The 18,798-nt window shown below is 24.3% G+C and overlaps 1 protein-coding gene across 10 annotated transcripts in view; it reads left to right on the forward strand.

Annotated features, from left to right (window-relative positions):
• LOC129609170 (poly(rC)-binding protein 3) overlaps positions 1–18,798 on the forward strand; it is a 121,074-nt gene that overhangs the window by 76,755 nt on the left and 25,521 nt on the right. For all 10 annotated transcript variants that reach the window (XR_008696934.1, XM_055521089.1, XM_055521090.1 and 7 more), the window contains 4 exons: positions 16,141–16,197; positions 16,756–16,969; positions 17,061–17,224; positions 17,727–17,846. Coding sequence is in view for 9 of the 10 variants with exons in the window: in XM_055521089.1 (XP_055377064.1) it covers positions 16,141–16,197; positions 16,756–16,969; positions 17,061–17,224; positions 17,727–17,846 (555 nt within the window). In the remaining variant the exon portion in view is untranslated. The remainder of the gene's footprint in view (positions 1–16,140; positions 16,198–16,755; positions 16,970–17,060; positions 17,225–17,726; positions 17,847–18,798) is intronic.

Raw genomic sequence — 18,798 nt, forward strand, 5'->3', positions numbered from 1 at the left:
ATTATAATTCATTCTTAACAAGTTTAACTAATATGATGGAAAAGCGACTTTTTTCATCTCAATCCCTAATAAATCAACTCAAAGTTTTAGATCATATAGAAATTACATCGGAACTAGCGGCAAATTATGGAGAAAATGAAATACGTGAGTTATGTTGTCGTTTTGATATTCTATGCAGTACGGCTGAGTGTGAAAGGGGCTTTAGTAATATGAATTTAATAATAACAGAAAAACGATCCCGTATCACTGTTAACCACGTATCATCATTAATTTTTATTAAAACTCATGGCCCTCCTCTAAGCCGTTTTAACCCTGATGAATACGTTAAATACTGGCTAATTCACCATCGATCAGCAACTGACGAGCGTACGAGAATTGCCAAAGAAATTGTGGGAGAAATAGATCCAATTTGGAAATATTTATAGAAATGGCTTTTGTTATTAACTTATTCATGAAGTCATTTTTTTCGTTTTTTGTTGTCTTTTATGTATAAATTGAATTTTTTTTTGTATTTTTTATTTTATTTTTATTAAAATTAAATTAAGTATCAGAAATTAACTTGTAAGTTTTCTTTTTCTACAAATATTTATTTTTTATATAAATATTTTTATTTTTTTTTATCGTGGTACCGGCACCTCGAATTCTACCACTACACCACTGCTTAAGACTAAAATTATATAGTAAATTAAAACTGTAAATTTAGATTATTAAATGAAAATGTGCTAATTTCAAACCATACGTATGAGTATGATTGATTATAGTTTTTAATTTTGAACTATAATTTATTATATTTTTTGTTTTTCCCTTAATATTTCTTATAAAATTTTAAAATATTTTCTATAATTTGTCATCTTTCAAACGAAATCGAATAAAATTTACACAAATATTCAATCAGATTTTTATAAATAAAATAAATTTGAAAAATTATACTAACTACAAAGATAAATTTGGAAAATATTTTCATTTCTCATTTGAAAATAATATCATTACAACTTATTTTTTGCTCACCTGTGATTGTTTTAAACTACTTACCATAACCATACCTTAAATTAATTATATTTTAAAATTCAGATTTAAGTTTTTATTAAGCACATTCATTTAATCTAAACTTACACTTCCTATATGAAAATTTAGTTCAATAAATTATCATTTTCCAATTTCAATATTTTCTTTAATTTATTCTCATGTATTTTGAGTGAAATTTTTATTAAAAGTTTAGAGAAGAAAAAAAAAACATACCAAATGAATTACGTGTCACTTTCGATTAGATTTGAAAAATATATTTTTGTATTTCAATAAATGTAATTAATGTTATTTTTAAACAAATTCTAATTCCAACCGACACCAAGTGATTATTTATTTAGTTTTCTTTTTTCTTTTTTTTTTGCATGTAACAACGACGAATGATTAATATCAAAAAATTTGAAATTTTCATGCAATTACACCAAATTCCAAAAGGGTGATTCAGAAATAAGTGGTTAAACATGTACCATTGTTTAGGGCGTCTGAAATAGAAAATGTTTTTGTTTGGCATACCTAATTTGACGTGTAGCAAAGGAACTTCGTAAAGTTCTTATTATTTTGCTTTTATTATGCGGTCTAAGAAAGATGCGGACTTCGATCCTTTTTTTTTTTTTTTTTTTTTTTTTTTTTTTTTTTTTTTTGGGAAAATCGTTTATTGAGTGGCTAAGATAAAACGTGACTTTCTTTTGAATTTTCGAAGTAACAAGCAATAAAAATTTTGAAGAAGAAAATTTTTAAAATCAAAACGTTCATTACTGAATTACCCTGTATACAAAACAAGTTTGATTACAGAAATTGATTTTTTTTTTTCTACTTAAAATTTTTTCCTTTTTTTTTTTTAAATATTTACATTTATTCCATTTCTTTGAATAGTTTTCTCATATAAATTGAATTTTATTTAAAGATTTATTTTCCAGAAATCATTAATAAATTTATTAAATTTAATATCGTAATGAATAAAATCTAAATAATAAATTGGGAGTAGTTAGTTTTAAAATCATCCAGATTTTAATTTGATAAATTTAAAAGTTCTGCAAAAAATAATATGAATTTTAATTTCATAAATGTATTTTTGTAAGTGTGATTTTGTATACTAAATGTATTAGAAATAACAATAGCTATTCATAAATATATATATATGTATATATTGAAACCTAAAATTGTATTCGATTTCATTTTAAACTGTGCTACTACCACAAAGTTTTACAATTAAATAAAGTGGGGTATAAATTCGATGGTTTTGTAAAGGCAGCACATTTCCTTGTAAACAATTTATCTGCGGTTTAATTTTATAAACCACTTAAATTGTTAACAATGTGTATATCACATGTTAATGTACATATCATAACTATGATATTGAATATATCCTAATATTATGTTAATACCACAAATTACTGAGATATTAGAACTAAGGCATTTTCCCTCTAAAAACTAAAATTAATTTTATCGTAGTACATTTTTTTGTTGTATACATTTAGAATAAGAACATAAATTAAAAGAAATCTTGACATAATGGAAATTAAAAGGACCACTATGTTTAAACGAAAACTATTGATTTCAACATTATGGCCGAAATTTTTCAAAACTTTGAAGCACGATTCCCCCTAAAAGGCTATAACCGCAAAGTACCCTACCTTAAGGCGAGGGAGCGAAGATGTGTATGGAAAAACTGCGTTACAGAAAGTAGGTTTTACTGACAAAGATGTTAGTGAATAAAAGTGCAGTTTTTTTTTTTTTTAAATATTTTCAATAGGCGCATAGACGTCGGAGTAAAGTAAATTTTGAAATATGCTAACGAAAATATGTATTTTAAATTATTGTACGTGCTGTAAAGTCACGATTTTCTTTTTTCAAAAAATAATTATCTATATAATTATTTATACATTTATAGTTTCCTGATAAAATTATTTATTTATGCCCGATACTGTCATAATAGCATTTTCGAAAGTTCAATAATGTGCTTCAAAAATTTTTGAGTATTACCATAAACTTATTAGAAATTTTAGTTAGTTTTATAATCTCAAATAATATTTCTCGAAAAATATTTCTCGATATTTAATAATATTAATCATTAATTTTTTTTTATACACCCCCATAAGTATGCAAATTTATGATTTTTTATTTTATTGTTAATCATATTCCCTAAATATCTCTGAAAATATTAAAAATTTTCATTTAACAAAATTTTAATTGATTTTATTAAAATTTTCTTATTAAATAAATTTAATTATATTACAACAAATAATATAATATAGCTATACTTTTTCAAATTAAGGACACATGCATGCATTCAAGATTAATGCAAATAAAATTCAACAAAAAGACTCTAGAAAATCTCGTTGGTTCATAAGATTATTGAAGGATACGTCACTATTGTTTTTTATGAAAATTACAATAGATTTTTTTTTTTTTTTTTGTGTACATATTTACCTTTTTTGGTTCTTATTATTTTATTATGACACGAAATATTATTTAAAATTTAGGTCAGATCAAAATTTATTTTCAATCAGGGTTAAGCTTTTGTTTTTTTATATTTTATATATATAAAAAAAGAACATTTTTATTTAATATTTTTTTTTTATTTTTGAAGTATTTTTTTCATTGATTTTTTTTTTTTTTGGAGAATAATAATTGTATAAAATTGCTTAGATAGAATTTTCAGTTCAATAATACTCAATGTTTATATACCATGTACTTACTATATACGTATTATATAGGTACTGTGTAGGTAGTATTAGTAAGATTATAAAGTTAAGTTCCCTTCCGAAATAATTTTTGGAATGAATTTCGAAAAAAATATATAAATTTACCTCTGCATAGTTTTATAAATTATTCATATATAGAAATAATTTATTTGTATATGTAAATTTTTAGTGTGAAGTTAAGAATTAATTTTCTTTGTCTTGTACTCTTTAACGTATATATTTTATTCGCTGGTCATTTGACAGTATTCAAATTTAAAATATTTTATATTGAACTAATTATATAAGTAATGAATATGACTATAGTTGAATTTAAAGTACTGTACATACATTTAAAAAATATGGACTCATATATATGTGGTACAAGAAAAAATTCTAATATTTATAACAGTATTTCATTATTTGTTCTAATTTTTCCTATAATCATCTTACTTTACTTATAAAATTAATATTTGTATAATAACATCTGTTTTTAGAGATGTTTAATTATTAAATTACAGTTATTTTTTATATTTTTCTATGGTAACAATAAGGCACTATTCATTTGATCAAAGTTATTTCTAAATCAATTAATATCCATAAAATAAATTTTGGTTTATTCAAATTTTTCATTACAGTTCTCGAATTTTCGTAGTGTCATAAAATAAAATAAATAGAATGAAAAAGTTTATAAGTTAATTAAATTCCCTTATAGCGGAAATGTAATTATATACTGCATTAATGAAGAATTCAGTTTATAAATGCCAATTTGCTGAATTGTGTATCGATATGGTATTATTAAAATTCCGATATCAGAGATTATTAAATGTGTTGAGGGTGTAACAGTATCCTGAAAATATGCAAATTTTCGTGTTGTACTTATTTATTGTTTATTATACTTTTAATATATTATTTTAATACTCTCTCTAATTAAATAAAAATGAATTTTGCAAAATTACTTCAATATAAAGAATTTGGAATAGGTGGTTTTTTGAAATTCGGCAAGATTGATTAAAACTGATTTTTTGTACTCGTTTATACAACAACACATTTTGTAGAAATTTTTTGCAGTTGTTCAGATTTCCTGTAATTAAACTATTGCGTATTGCGTAGATCCTTAAGATGATATTCAAGTATAAACTTATGTATATATAAGGGTAAGGATATTGTATGTTAGTATACCAGTAAATATATACATTTCACTTTAATCTCGATTTCATGTACTTGAATATTTTTACAGACCGTATTGTGTATACAATAGGTAGGTTTTGTGATGGCAACAAATTTTGAATATCGAGTTTTCGGCGGGAATGCACTTCTCTATATTAGGAAAGTGTAAATAAACTATTTTTAGCAAACTGTTGGTCTGTCGGTCCGGTTAATGAAATTTTTGTGTAAGTTTATTTCGACTTCGAGTTTTAGCGGGCCTGTTTTACATTTTTGATCATTTTGAAGAAAATAATCAGCCGATTTCATTGAAATTTAATATTTAAATTTTTTGTATTAAAACAATGAACATATAAATTTTTTGGAAAGAATACGGCTCCAAAACTGCTCTTCGGGCCGATTTTACATTTTTTTACCATATCTACGGAACGGATTGATGGAATTTCTTGAAATTTGATATTTAAGTTCTGGTTGTTACAACTGGCCAGCATTTCAGGGAATTCGGGTAGCACAAAGCGAAACTCTACTAAGAGCCAAATTTACATTTTTCTAGGTATGTTAACCATAAGCTTACTAATGCCCTAAAAATTGGAAAGAAGTATTTAACAGTCATTTTTATAATATTCCGTCACACTTTCACTTAACTAGACAATACACATTGCGGTCTGTTATGTGCTGATCACATCAGATTTTTTTTATATTTTGCTTTAAATACATTGTTTGAAACTCTTCTATAGTTTTTATATAAAATCATATTTAAAACTATGTCCATATATGAACGTATGTAAAGTAAATCCTTCTGATATTCGAATTTAATAATTAAATATGATATCGAAATTATGAGTATATGTGTATATCGTCCTATAATTTGCGAATTCATTTCATTTACTAAAATTTTTGAAATTCAAAATAAAAAAAATTGAATTGAAATTTTTATTGAAGTGAGCAACAAAATGAAGCATAAGCATAATAATAATTGGTTTTTTATTTAAGAAAATTTAATTAATTTTGATATAAAATTTATAGATAAATAAGTTATACTTACCTGTATATAAAATTCAATTTGTACAAGTGTAATTATTTCTACATCCATTTATACAATTGCTGCCGTCAATGTGGCAAGGGATAAGAATTTTTTTTTTATTTATTTTAAATTTATTTTTCAGAATTTTTTTTTTGCAAAGCCAAAAAAAAAATGTCATCTATTGTTAGCTATGTCAAATTAAAATGGCGCTATTATTTTATTCGTTTATCTATACATGTACACTTTATCAGAATTTAAAAATTGTGTTGAGAAATTTTGTTCTTTTTTTTTAAATTTTATATTTGATAAATTGAATTCAAAGAACATTTATAATGAATGACGGAAGCATAATGAAAACGTATAATTATAGCAACAAAATAAAGGTGTACTTAATATGTAGTCTGTTTTTGTGGTTATATTTATAGTTACTTATAATTAAGTATGCAAGTACATTTTTTTCAAATTATCAAAAGAATAATTAAGAATAAGACAATAAATAAAGAAAATAAAGTTGGGTCAAACCAATGGTTTGTATTGTAGCACTTTTCCCTTCAACAAGTGAAAATTCTGCTTTTAAATACAGTCTATGTATACCTATCACACTATTAAAATTATTTTCATTCATATACAAAACTCTTTCTAGGATTGCATATATTTAGGATGAACGATTTATGCAGTCTGAAATAAAGCAAAAATTAATATAAAAAGGGGTTAACATAATGCTCGATTTTAAGGGTTAATTGTGTGAGTTAAGGAAAATAATTATATTTTTTAATGTCATGGAATTTACCGTTAGCTTTTTGCGTTTATAGAAATTTGAAAAAACGTACGATTTCGGAAATATAAGGTGTCAAAAATTCAAATTTTACAAATTTCAAGGGGCGATAACTTGAAAGGGGGTGGAGATGGAAAAAAATTTTCTTCTAACGAAATGAACTATTTGTTAATGTCTAAAAGTCTCTAAAATTTCAAGCTTCTACAAGCTGGGGTCTAGAAGAAAAACGACATCAAAAATTTGGAAAAAAAAGACTTTAGATAACGGTAAATTTGAACGGCCATTTTGTTTTTCTGAAGTTTAACTGTAGTATACCGCGCTAGGGAAAGCAAGCCGCTGCCTTTCTGCGTTTGCAAAATTTCAAAAATGCTTATGGTTTCATTGCAACAAAAAGTTAAAAAAGGCCATTTTTAAGGTTTTGGGGGGGTATAACTTCTAGAGGGGGGGAGATAGGTAAAAATTTTGTTCTACGGAAGTAAGTTTCTAGTAAAGATCTATGTACATATAAAATTTCAGCTTTCTATCTTCAAGGGTGTAGAAGTTTTGTAAACAAAAAAAGTGTCCACGGACGGACGGATGGACGGACGGACGGACGGACAGAGTGAAACTAATAAGCACTTTTTTCAAAAAATTTTTTGGAAAAGTGCTAAAAAACGAGGAGACGATATTTTATTTTCACATTTTGACACGGTTTTTTTATAAGGAGACCATAATTTGTGAATTGTACAGGTAAAATAATAAGGGAATCGGAGGGAATATTACAAAAGTTTAAATAATTAAGAAAAAGGTATTAATTTTTTTAAAAAAAATTTACTGAAAATTAATTATGAAAATTCCCACCTTTATACCCGTACGAACGTTTGTTCAGAGGGTAGAATAATTTTTTTTTACCCTTTGTAACGCTAAGAAATAATTATCTGAGTTGTAGACTCAAGTACATGTTTTCGATCAGTCTCGAATTCTGAGTCGATTTAATTATGTCTGCTGTTTACATTAATTTTCTGGGGGTCGTCTTTAATTTTTACCTAAATGCAAAATTGATTTATTCTGCATCCTTAAATAGGATTTTCCATTTTGTTTATTAATTGAATTAAATTTTTTTTTTCAAGCTTAATTATACATGAACGCTATTTCTAGACATCTGACGAATCTGAGAGTAGCGTGTGGATGGAATCGTGAAAACTAGAAAGAGAGCTCGAAGCAGAGTAGTCTCAAGCGAGCTACCGCTATATATTTGAACCGTTATATTTTATAGAACCGGCGCAGTTCACTTTCTACCTTGTCTATTCTTTTAATATGGACTATGAAGAAATAACCTTCATTGAGCACCCCAACTAATAGTTTTAAGTCAGGACAGCTCATCTAGGTCAGTACGTTTGTTCAGGAGAGAGAAATAAATAAACCTATAAATAAAAAAAAAAGTAGGGAAAGCTATCAAAGAAAAAGACCATCTTGTCAAGATTATTTTCTTCAGCTGTCAAACAATTTTCCTGAAATGCCTTTATTTACTAAAAAATCAGTGAACCAACCGTTGCTTTAATCATTTTGTTTCTGAAAACATAAATTTTTATTGGTAAAAGCGTCATTGTGTCATTATTTTATTATTTAAATATTTAAATAAATATTTGAATAAATTTTGACAATTCAGAGACTACAAAATTTTGAGTTGCAACTCAACGGGAATCAAAATGTAACAATATTTTAGGAGAATTTCTTATATCATTCTCACAAATTCAAAAATAATATAATATATGTGTATGATGAGCTCTGCGTTCGAACAAACAAGAATAACTAGTGTGGTTACAAAAAAAATTTTTTTGTTTTTATAAAATTTGCAAATAAGAAATTTCATTTTTATTTAATTAAATATTTTAATTTTGCATAAAAAATTCATTTTGTTTTATTGACATACATATTTAGTTTTAGAAATAAAAAAAAAATTAAGGTAAAATCAACTTGTGTATATTTTACAATTTACATACGCACACACACGTTCATATGTAATGTAATTGAATTATGTTTGGATACATGTATTTGTGCATGCATGTAAACATTAAAAATTTTTCTTCCTTGTTTTTCTAAGAATTTATAAATTTAAATTTATAATTTATTTTTGTATTATTTTAAAAATATTGCGTTCTTATGCAATTTCTTAACACAAAAACAAAAAACCTTCGTAAAATATTTATGAAATTTGGCAACACTGTATGTATATGTGTAGCTATTATTTTAATTTATAAAAACAGAAAATCTTTTGCGTTCTATATAAAATGTTAAAGTTCATCAAAATATTTTATGGATTACTTAAAATAAAGAAAATATATTAATAAATTTTTAGTTTTAAATGTAAGAAAAAATTGCAATACCGGTAAAGAATGTTCATAATTAAAAGAATTTTATCAGAAAATTAAAATGATGGCAGGTCGAAGTCAAAGTGTAAAATTAAAATATTTTTTTAAATTTTAATAAATTATTGTTAGAAAATAATTTAAATTTTTTTAAATTCAAAATGAATTTCAAATTTTTGTTTTTTTTTAAATTTAAAATAATTTTTTTAAGAATTTGGTTTTTAAATTTGAAGAAAAGCGCATGAATTTTCCATGAAACATTTATTTGAATCTATAAGTAAATCATTATCGTTTACGTTTTTAATGAGATTTGAAGAAAATGTTTGTCAAGATTACATTTTAAATGATTTATTTGAAGGGCCCAACCTTAACAGTTTTCACCACGAACTTTTCACGCGTTCAATTTTTCAAAAATTTAATATTCGTTTTGATGAAAATAAGAGTAATTTCACGTAACCCCAGAGAAAATAATCTATATGGGGCCGTAATATCGGTGACCATCATTTGTAATACCTGAAAATGCCAGCCAAACGCCAAATAATTTAATAAATTAAATAATTAATTAATTACGAATGTTTTCCCGGTGTCATACTCTCCACGGCGAATTGACAAACCAAATGGGTACATTTAACGTTGACAACCAATAAATCACATTATGAACCTTCAAAAAATCACCCTATATTACTTCTGTTTTTTTTTCTTATTTTTTTTTTTTTTTGGATCAGTACGAAATCTGTTGTTAAAAATTAAATTAAATAACTTTTAATAATAGTTCAATATAGTTTTAAAAAAATTCAAATAAGAAAAATACTTGAAAAAATTTTCAATCGAATTAGGAAACAAAAAACAAAATTAATTAAAAATTTCTTTAAGAAATAAAAAACAAAAAAAATAAAGGTACATAAACAAACCAACAATATAATTGTATCTAATATAGTATTTTAGGTGAAGGGAGAAGGGATGGAGAGAAGGGAGCTTGTATACCTCAAGATATTTCAAAAACAAATTTTATAATTTGCTAAATTTTTGAATACTTATTACAAGAACATCTTAAAGAATAAAAAAGAATAATTTAAATAGTTTTGAAATCTTTTGGTTTCTACTAACATTTATATTTATTTATCTAGATTTCCTTTTTCTGGATTTTAAATCTGACAATGTCAAAAAATTTGTATAATTTAATCATAAAAGAAAATTTAATTTTAATGCCCGATAAAAGTAAAAAGTTGGTGAGTACGAGTACGACAGGAAAAAATCGTTTGATTAGAAATTTTATTGCAATCGAATACAATTGAACTACAAATTTTATGCCATATAAGAGTATCAATTCAATCTGTAATACTAACTTTTTAAATTATTCAGATATTTACAATTTAAAATAGAGGAACCAGGACTTCCGTAACGATTCTCATCTCGACTCATGGGATTTTTTGTGATTACATGAGAACTATTTCTAAGCCCCTGACAAATCTCAGTATTATGTCCACTTCGAGTCGTGAGATCTTCAAAGGGGCTACAAAGGAGCGCTCGAAACACTTGAGTTTAAACCGGAGCACAGTCTTACATTCACATTTATCCTCCTTCATTTTATTATATCTTAAAAACTATTCGAGCTACAACAATTAAATTTTGCATTATGATCAAATTCCAAGTGTTGTGATCAAAATTTGGTTAAAGTATTTTTTTTCTAATGGTATACCTGCCATGCAACTACACAAATAATTTAATCATATTTCAAAAAATATTAAAGGGATTGAATATATTTAAAAAATTGATTTCAGTTCAATCATTAAATTTTCTTATTTTTATAGTTCGAACACACCAAATATCGTTTCAATACAAAATTTTTTTTTATATATACATACATGCACATTAGTTTTCATATTGTATTAAGTGTTATTGCTCTACTGTTATTTTTCCTGTATTAAATCATAAAATCATATTGTATATGTATGTATGTAAATTATATTTTATGAGAAATTGAAAGAAAAAAACAAATATTAAAAATCTAATTCTGTCAACAATATACAAAATACTTAAAGTTTACAGAAAGTGTATTTGTGTATACACAAATACAGAGATGGTAAAACTTTTTAAATTCGTGGGCGATTTTTCGATTACGTCAATTATATCAAAATAGGAAAGCAAATTGCTAAAAAAAAAACTTAAGTTGACGCGTAACACATGCATAATTAAAATTCTAAATTGATGATTTTCATTGCATACTTTTAGGGATTTATTTATATATTGGCTTGTTGAACTTTAAATTTCTTAGTAGTGCATATTTTCAGTAATTTTTATATATTATTGGCAAATCTGCAATAATGGCTATCAATTATAATTTGTTAAATTAGATTTTTTCAATTGAAAACTCAGATATTTTTCTTGCTAACGCCATACTTAAAAAATTAATTGTATAATTATATATTTCTGGGTTTAGTAATAATAATTTGGAATAGAATGCTGTTGTAATAAAAGCATAACTTTCTAAATTTATTTCTGTTTTTGCTAGTGACTTGGTGAACATTTGGGTGAATTTTTCTGAAAATTATGTCTTCATGTCGATATACTCTGATAAAATTTCTATGCCATCCCTGTAATGAAAAAATAAAAAACATTGCATAAGTTTATAACTTTATAAGATTGTTGGTTTTTATTCTTCTATGAATTTTTATACTAAGAGTTTTGCTCCAGATAATAGGGTATTATGCATATTTATAAGTATATTTTATAATATAAGAGATTTCAGCTTTATTTTTTTTTGTTTTCTTTTCTTTTACAAGAGTTTAGAGCTAAAAAATGTAAAATTCAAATAATAAATTTTCGTACATGGAACTATATACGAGTATATATACATATATAATATTATAAGCATATTATAGATATATTTGAACATAATATTATAGAAATATTATAAAATAATAGTTTTATATATTTATTATATACTTTTAAAATTATCCTTTTCGTAAATAACCTAAATAATATATGTTCGTAAAAAGTGTATTCTTCTATATATACTTAAATAAAAGCTAAATAACAAAAAAAAAATTGCTTTGTGGAGAATCTGTAAAAAAAAAAAGTGCATAAGAGTTTTTTACCCTCCTTTTACTAAAAACGAAAAAAAAAAAAATAATTTTGTGCATATTATTTTCATTATGTTGCATATTTTGCAATAATTTAGAAATACTTTGTAAGTATATGCAATATATGCAATATGTATAATGTATACTAGTATCGAAAATTATTATATATCATTGACTTATAAAACAAATAAAATAGACGTAGGAGGTATAGTATACATATTTTTGAAAGTGAATACATAATTTTTGAAAAGTGAAAATATATAATAAATTATTATTGAAAATAAAGAATATTTAAATTGGATGCTAGTTTTTTTTCTGCCTAGATCGGCATATGAAAAACCTGTATAACAGATAAAGTCACCTGTAATATATAAAAGAATTGTGAAAATAATGTGTTATATACACTATTTTTCGTATATGTAAATATATAAGGATCAAATTTGTAAGGAAAAATTTTTATAAGATTTGCACCTTATCTTGATCAGTAACCATAAGTGGTAGAAATGGTGTTCTTGTTATTAAAGTATTTGTTATGTGCTATTAAGGAAACTTTTAATTTAACAATATAAGAATACAATCAATATTGTCTGTGAATGTACTTTCATTTTTTAATTAATAAAAATTAAAATAATTCATAATAGGTGTTAATTTAAAGCATTGAATCTTGAAATTTAAAGAAAACCTAGAACAAAAATTGAAAATTTTCATTAAATTATTTGAAAATGTAAAATGCGCTTATTTTTTAAAAAAAAAAAATTTGTTTTCACCTTTTTGATAAATGATTTTTAAAATCGGCATTTTCAGATCTGAATTTTTAATGTGGTAATTCAATTTCTTAAAAGTTAGTTACAAGCTTTAAGAATTTATTTTTCATTTTCGTAATTAGCAGACATTTTAGCTTTATCTTTTACTAAAAATTATTTTTTTGAAAGTATTATTAATAATTTTTTTATAATATGATGTCAGCATACAATAAATATACAGTCGATATTATTGTGCAATATCGTAAAAAATTTCAAAATTAAATTTTGGGACGTGTGTTTAGATGGTTGATTTGTTAATGACTCAAATTGAAATTGGAAATATGGAAATGACTTTCGAATTTCATTTGGCATTATTTATTAATGTTCAATTTTTAATTAAGTATGCACATATTTCAAAATTAATTTTTGTTTCTAAAGCACTTTATTCACCGGAATTTTAAATAATTCTTCTATAACAATTTTTCTATAATGGACATAATCAATGAAAAAAAAAAGCATTTTATTCATTTGTTGAATTCATAATTATTTTATATTCTATACATGTAATTTATAAAAATATATTAAAAATCACTATTAAAAACGTATGGCTTTTTAAAATAAAATTGAATTTTAGCAAAAAAGGGAGAAATGCAACAGATTATATTTTAATATTCAATTCAACAATTTACACAGAAAAAAAAAGGATATTTATTTTCTATTTTGTTCAATTTCATATGAAAAAAAAAATGCATTTCGTAAATAACACCATTTTTTTCTCTTTTTAATTTATAATTTTATTTAATATTTCGAGAGTCCTTGCCATAAACAATAAACCTTTTGTGCTATTGGTTGTTGTAAAGGCTATCCTTTTTTTTTTTTTGTAACAAATTTTCATTGTGTGAAAGTATTTTGAATGGTGTGTTGTGTATAAGTACAATATAAATTAAACTTTCAATAATTTTTTTTTATTCTTATTTTCTTGATTGATATTAAAAATCAAATGCAATTCTATCTATTTCAAAAGAAATTTTATAATTTTAAACAGAATTATTGAAAATTTTAAATTTAAACTATTTTGTTTCATTGTTAAATTTACAAAAAAGGAAGAGTCATAAAAAATCATCATTGATAAGTATAGGTTTTGTATATAGGTTTTATGAAATAAGTCCAAAAGAAATAACAACCTATAATAAAAAATATATAATTTTCTTGTTACGTTTCCTTGTGCTCCATTTATTGGAATTTAACTCAAAGTAGTTGGAAGTAGTTTGCAAATGGAAATTTTTGTGATATTTTGCATAGAAATCAAGAAAAATAAAGGAATCAAGAAAAATCTGAGGGAAATTTTGATAGAAATTTTTCGATTTCAAATTTCTATCAGTTCTTAAATGTTACATAAAGTGATTCGAAAATTAAACAAATTTTTATATAGAATATTTCGGAAATCAATCAGATTTTGTTAAATTTAATATTTATGCTCACATGAGAATAGTCTCGAGTTTTAGAGTATTTTATAGTAGTAAATTTAGAACAATATGTCAGCAAATTTTAGTTCCAACTATGATATCTGATACTTCAGCAATAGAAAGATTATCAAACATAAAATTACCGAGGTATTATAAATTGCTTATGAAAAAATCAGTTATGAAAAAAAATGGCACATTATTTTCGTTTTGCTTTTCGTGATATTGACTGGTTTGATTCGTTAGGCATTAGGTTTTTGACTTATTGGTAACGTGATTGTCCTTACTTTATTTGGTCGAGCTTTTCAGTGTTCCGCGTAATACTACAGACTATGGGATGCATTAGCCAGTGACGCGTATGATGTGCGAAGCTAACTTGTATTCGTTGTTTTTTTGTACGAACGTAAGTAAGAGGGTGCTTAAGGCCAGACTGTACGGTAGTATTGATCTATTATCTCGCAGTACAGTAGTAGTATAAGTTTGTTTTTAGTCATTTAATTTTTAAGTTACTTATTAATGTTAAATTAATATTCTACTAATATTATTTTTTCCTCACCTTTTCCCTTCTCTTTCCATCTATAAATGATGATGATTTTAGTTATAGTTACTGATAGCTATGTTTGTTGGATAAGTGATATTTTTTGTGCTACACTAGATGCTTTTACTGAGCAATGGTCTGATATTTTATTGGTGACGAATTTTTTTTATAATTCGAAAACATTAAGAAATGATTTTATTTCACAATTAAATTTTTTATTTAAAACTTGAAAACACGTGCTTGAGTGGAGAAAAATTTTCAAATATTTACCAAAGGTAAACTTAATATTTACGTAATTAACGTTAATAGTATCCCCACTTAAATTTGAGTTCCATTTTTAGTATATTGGTAAATAAAATTTAACCTGTGTTAGGTAAACAACAATGTTGTTCAATACAATGTGTTTAATCAATGTGTGAAAGTTTACTCAAGTTTATTTAAGAAATAATAAATTATATAATATACTAAAATAAAATTGGTTATTAAATTAATAAAATTTAATATTATATAATATTAATATTATATAATTCAATTTTAATTTCAGCTTCTAAGGTAAAATATTAGACGTGAATAAAAGATAACCTACAAAATTTAAGTTTATTATTTAAGGTTTATTCTTTATTGTCTGTTAAAGGTTATTGTTTGTTCATGTTTTAAAATTTTGTTTAAACAATTGTATAGAAATTATAAAAAAAATTCGGGCATTAAATAGTAACAATATTTAAATTCTGAGAATTTATTTTAGTGTTATCGAAAATTGAATCAACTTTTTGGATATATTCACTTGTTTACTTTAAATAATGCGGGGTTTTCCGATGCTCCGACTCCTTAAGGAGGGTAATGATCAAATATATAATCATCAAGGTTCCTTAAGATCATTTATTCCAAAAATTTTCTTTTAACATAGTTGCTCACTGAAATTTATTCGTTTCAAACCTACTATATTCAATGTTTGGGAAATTTTCTTTTTCATTAATTTCTTCCTTCATTTTTTTGCAATACACCACTTAATTCACTTCGCATTCTGTCTTTAAGATGATCAAACAATTTCATTGAAAGCTGAAAAGAATTTGAAATTCTTTTATTTGAATATTTTACATAACATTTGTTTTTGTTGACGTCTTTTAAGAAAATATATTAAAATTCTTAACATTTTGATATACATAATTCTTTTAAATAATTAAATAATGAGGTTTAAGAATTATTTTCTTTAAATTTAAGCAATAAATTTTTTTCTTATCTATGTAAAATCAATTTGTTAATATTTGAATTATCTATTTTTTTCTTAATTTTAGGAAGTTGGAAGTATTATCGGTAAAAAAGGTGAAATCGTCAACAGATTTCGAGAAGAGGTAAGTTAAAATTTATTAAATTTTTATTAAAATTTTTTTGGAAAATAGTGGAGGGAAATTAGTATGTCAGTTTTAAACATTTGACCTTCGAACGGTAGAAAATGTTTTTGAAAACTTGACCGAATCTCTTATCATAATCCCATTCGAGAAGAAATTCGGCTAGAATTTTATTGGCGCCTGACTTTTGAGTTAGAGTGACGCCTGGCTGTCTGACATTATTGCTATTTGACATTCACCATAAATTCTATAACTTTGTTTGTAGATACATTTTTCACCAATTTCACGTTTGCATAATTTCTACAATTTTGTTAGAAAAGATCAGAACTTTTATTAATCAAGTTTAAAATTTGATCACGGGATTGGATCTTATTTCACCATATTTTTAAAATATTTCGCATTTTCAGCAATTCATTTATAATTTTTTTGTTTTACCGAATATTTACTTGGACTCTTGTTTATGAATGAGAAACAATCATTAATATTATCTAGATAAATAATTTGTAATTGTTATAATAACTATAATAATAATTTACTATTTTTTTGTTTTTTTTTTTTAAGTCGGGAGCAAAAATCAATATTTCTGATGGATCATGTCCAGAACGTATTGTTACAGTAACCGGTACTACAGGTGCTATATATTCAGCTTTTTCGTTGATAACAAAAAAATTTGAAGAATGGTGTTCACAGTTTAATGATTCTGGTGCATCTGGTGGTAAAACTCAAATACCAATACGTTTAATTGTACCAGCTAGTCAGTGCGGCTCATTGATTGGTAATTTTTTGCTTTTTTATATTCATATATTAATTTAATGTTAGTATTAAATGAAATACTTACAATTTGCTTGTATTATTCCTGTTATTAGGTAAAGGTGGTTCAAAAATTAAAGAAATTCGCAGCACGACTGGATGTTCAATTCAAGTAGCTAGTGAAATGCTGCCAAATTCAACAGAACGTGCTGTTACATTAAATGGAACAGCAGAACAAATAACTCAATGCATATATCAAATATGTTTAGTTATGTTGGAAGTAAGTATCTTTGTAGTAATCTTCTGTAACTTCAGTAATGTTCTGTAAATTTTTTATTCACCCGATGAAATGAGTTGAAATTAGTGCATAATCACATATTCTTTAATAATGTAATTTTAATGTAAGGAAAATATTTCGTATAATGTATTTAAATTTTTCAAGAAATATACTAAATTCTGCTAATTAAGCTAAAAATTTGTAACTCTGATATGAAAGTTCACTCTGTTTTCAATAAAAATGTTAATTTTGAATTCTGATATCCAAAATTCATAATTTTATATTATCACAGCTAATTTTTCTGGATTTTTGAATCCAATTTTCAAAAATACAATTGCAAATCAGATACTGGAGTAAATCTAAAATCGAAACCTTATGTTGTAGACTAAAAACAATAAAAATTTAATTCCTATGAATTTCAGTTTTATATAAATTAAAAATAAATTTGAAATACAATTATGAATTAAAAAAGTAAATTTTTATATTTTTTTCTTTTAAAAAATAGTCACCACCAAAGGGAGCTACCATACCATATCGACCAAAACCACAAGTAAATGGACCAGTAATACTTGCCAATGGTCAAGCATATACAATTCAAGGAAATTTTGGTGTACCGGGACCAGAGGTAAATTTTTTATTTTTATTTTTTTATTTTTTTTTTTTTTTGTATTTTAATATATTGCTTTCTCTGTTGCTTATAATGAATTTATTTCTAAGTATATACAAATATTATTATTTAATTTTATTTATATTTTTAAAAAGAGGAAAAATTTTAATAATTGAATAATTTGCATTTGTTGTTATTTAGAGATTTCACCCTAAACTGACCGCGATCAATTTTAAATTTCATACTTTAATTTATAGTTCTCATCTTTGGAAAGCAGTTGTTGTACCGCCTTCGGTAAAAATTGTTATATTTACAGCCCCAGCAGAGTAGTTTTCGGATCAAATTTGCTAATTATCTAGTATTCAATTTTAATAATTAAAAGATTTTAATTGTTCTATATGAATTAATATTACTAAATTATCAGAAGAATGAAGAATTTTCATTTACAAATCACGAAGAAACAACACTGATTAATTGAAAGTGGTTTAAGATTTTCTCACCAAATTTCTGACATTGAAATAATTATTATTTTTTTTAAATTTATATTTTTTTCCTTGATATTATTATGCAATTGCATAAATAATTTTCTTAAATAATTTGCTTTCAGTATTTATCTTTTAATGTATAAAATTAATTAAGACATTATTACAAATTTTATTACGTGTATTATTCACTCACTATTTTGTTAAAGTGATATAAAATTTTATTATATTTTTCGTTTTTGTTTTTCCTATGATTTTCTGACTACTCTTCAAATTTGAATAAACATATAACGTATAAGCATATATGAATAATATTATTTTTCATATATTCTTATTATTTTGCTATATACTTATTTCACGTAGAAGTAGTACAATATTTATGAAAATATAAAAAAGAAATGTACAGGGTATCCGAAATTCGATGTTACTTTCGAAGTAGAGACAATGAAGAATGGGTCGTGACAAATAAAAAGTAACAATATTCAAGG

This window comes from Condylostylus longicornis, unplaced genomic scaffold (assembly GCF_029603195.1).
Source record: "Condylostylus longicornis isolate FDR11 unplaced genomic scaffold, ASM2960319v2 ptg000038l, whole genome shotgun sequence".
Taxonomy (NCBI): domain Eukaryota; kingdom Metazoa; phylum Arthropoda; class Insecta; order Diptera; family Dolichopodidae; genus Condylostylus; species Condylostylus longicornis.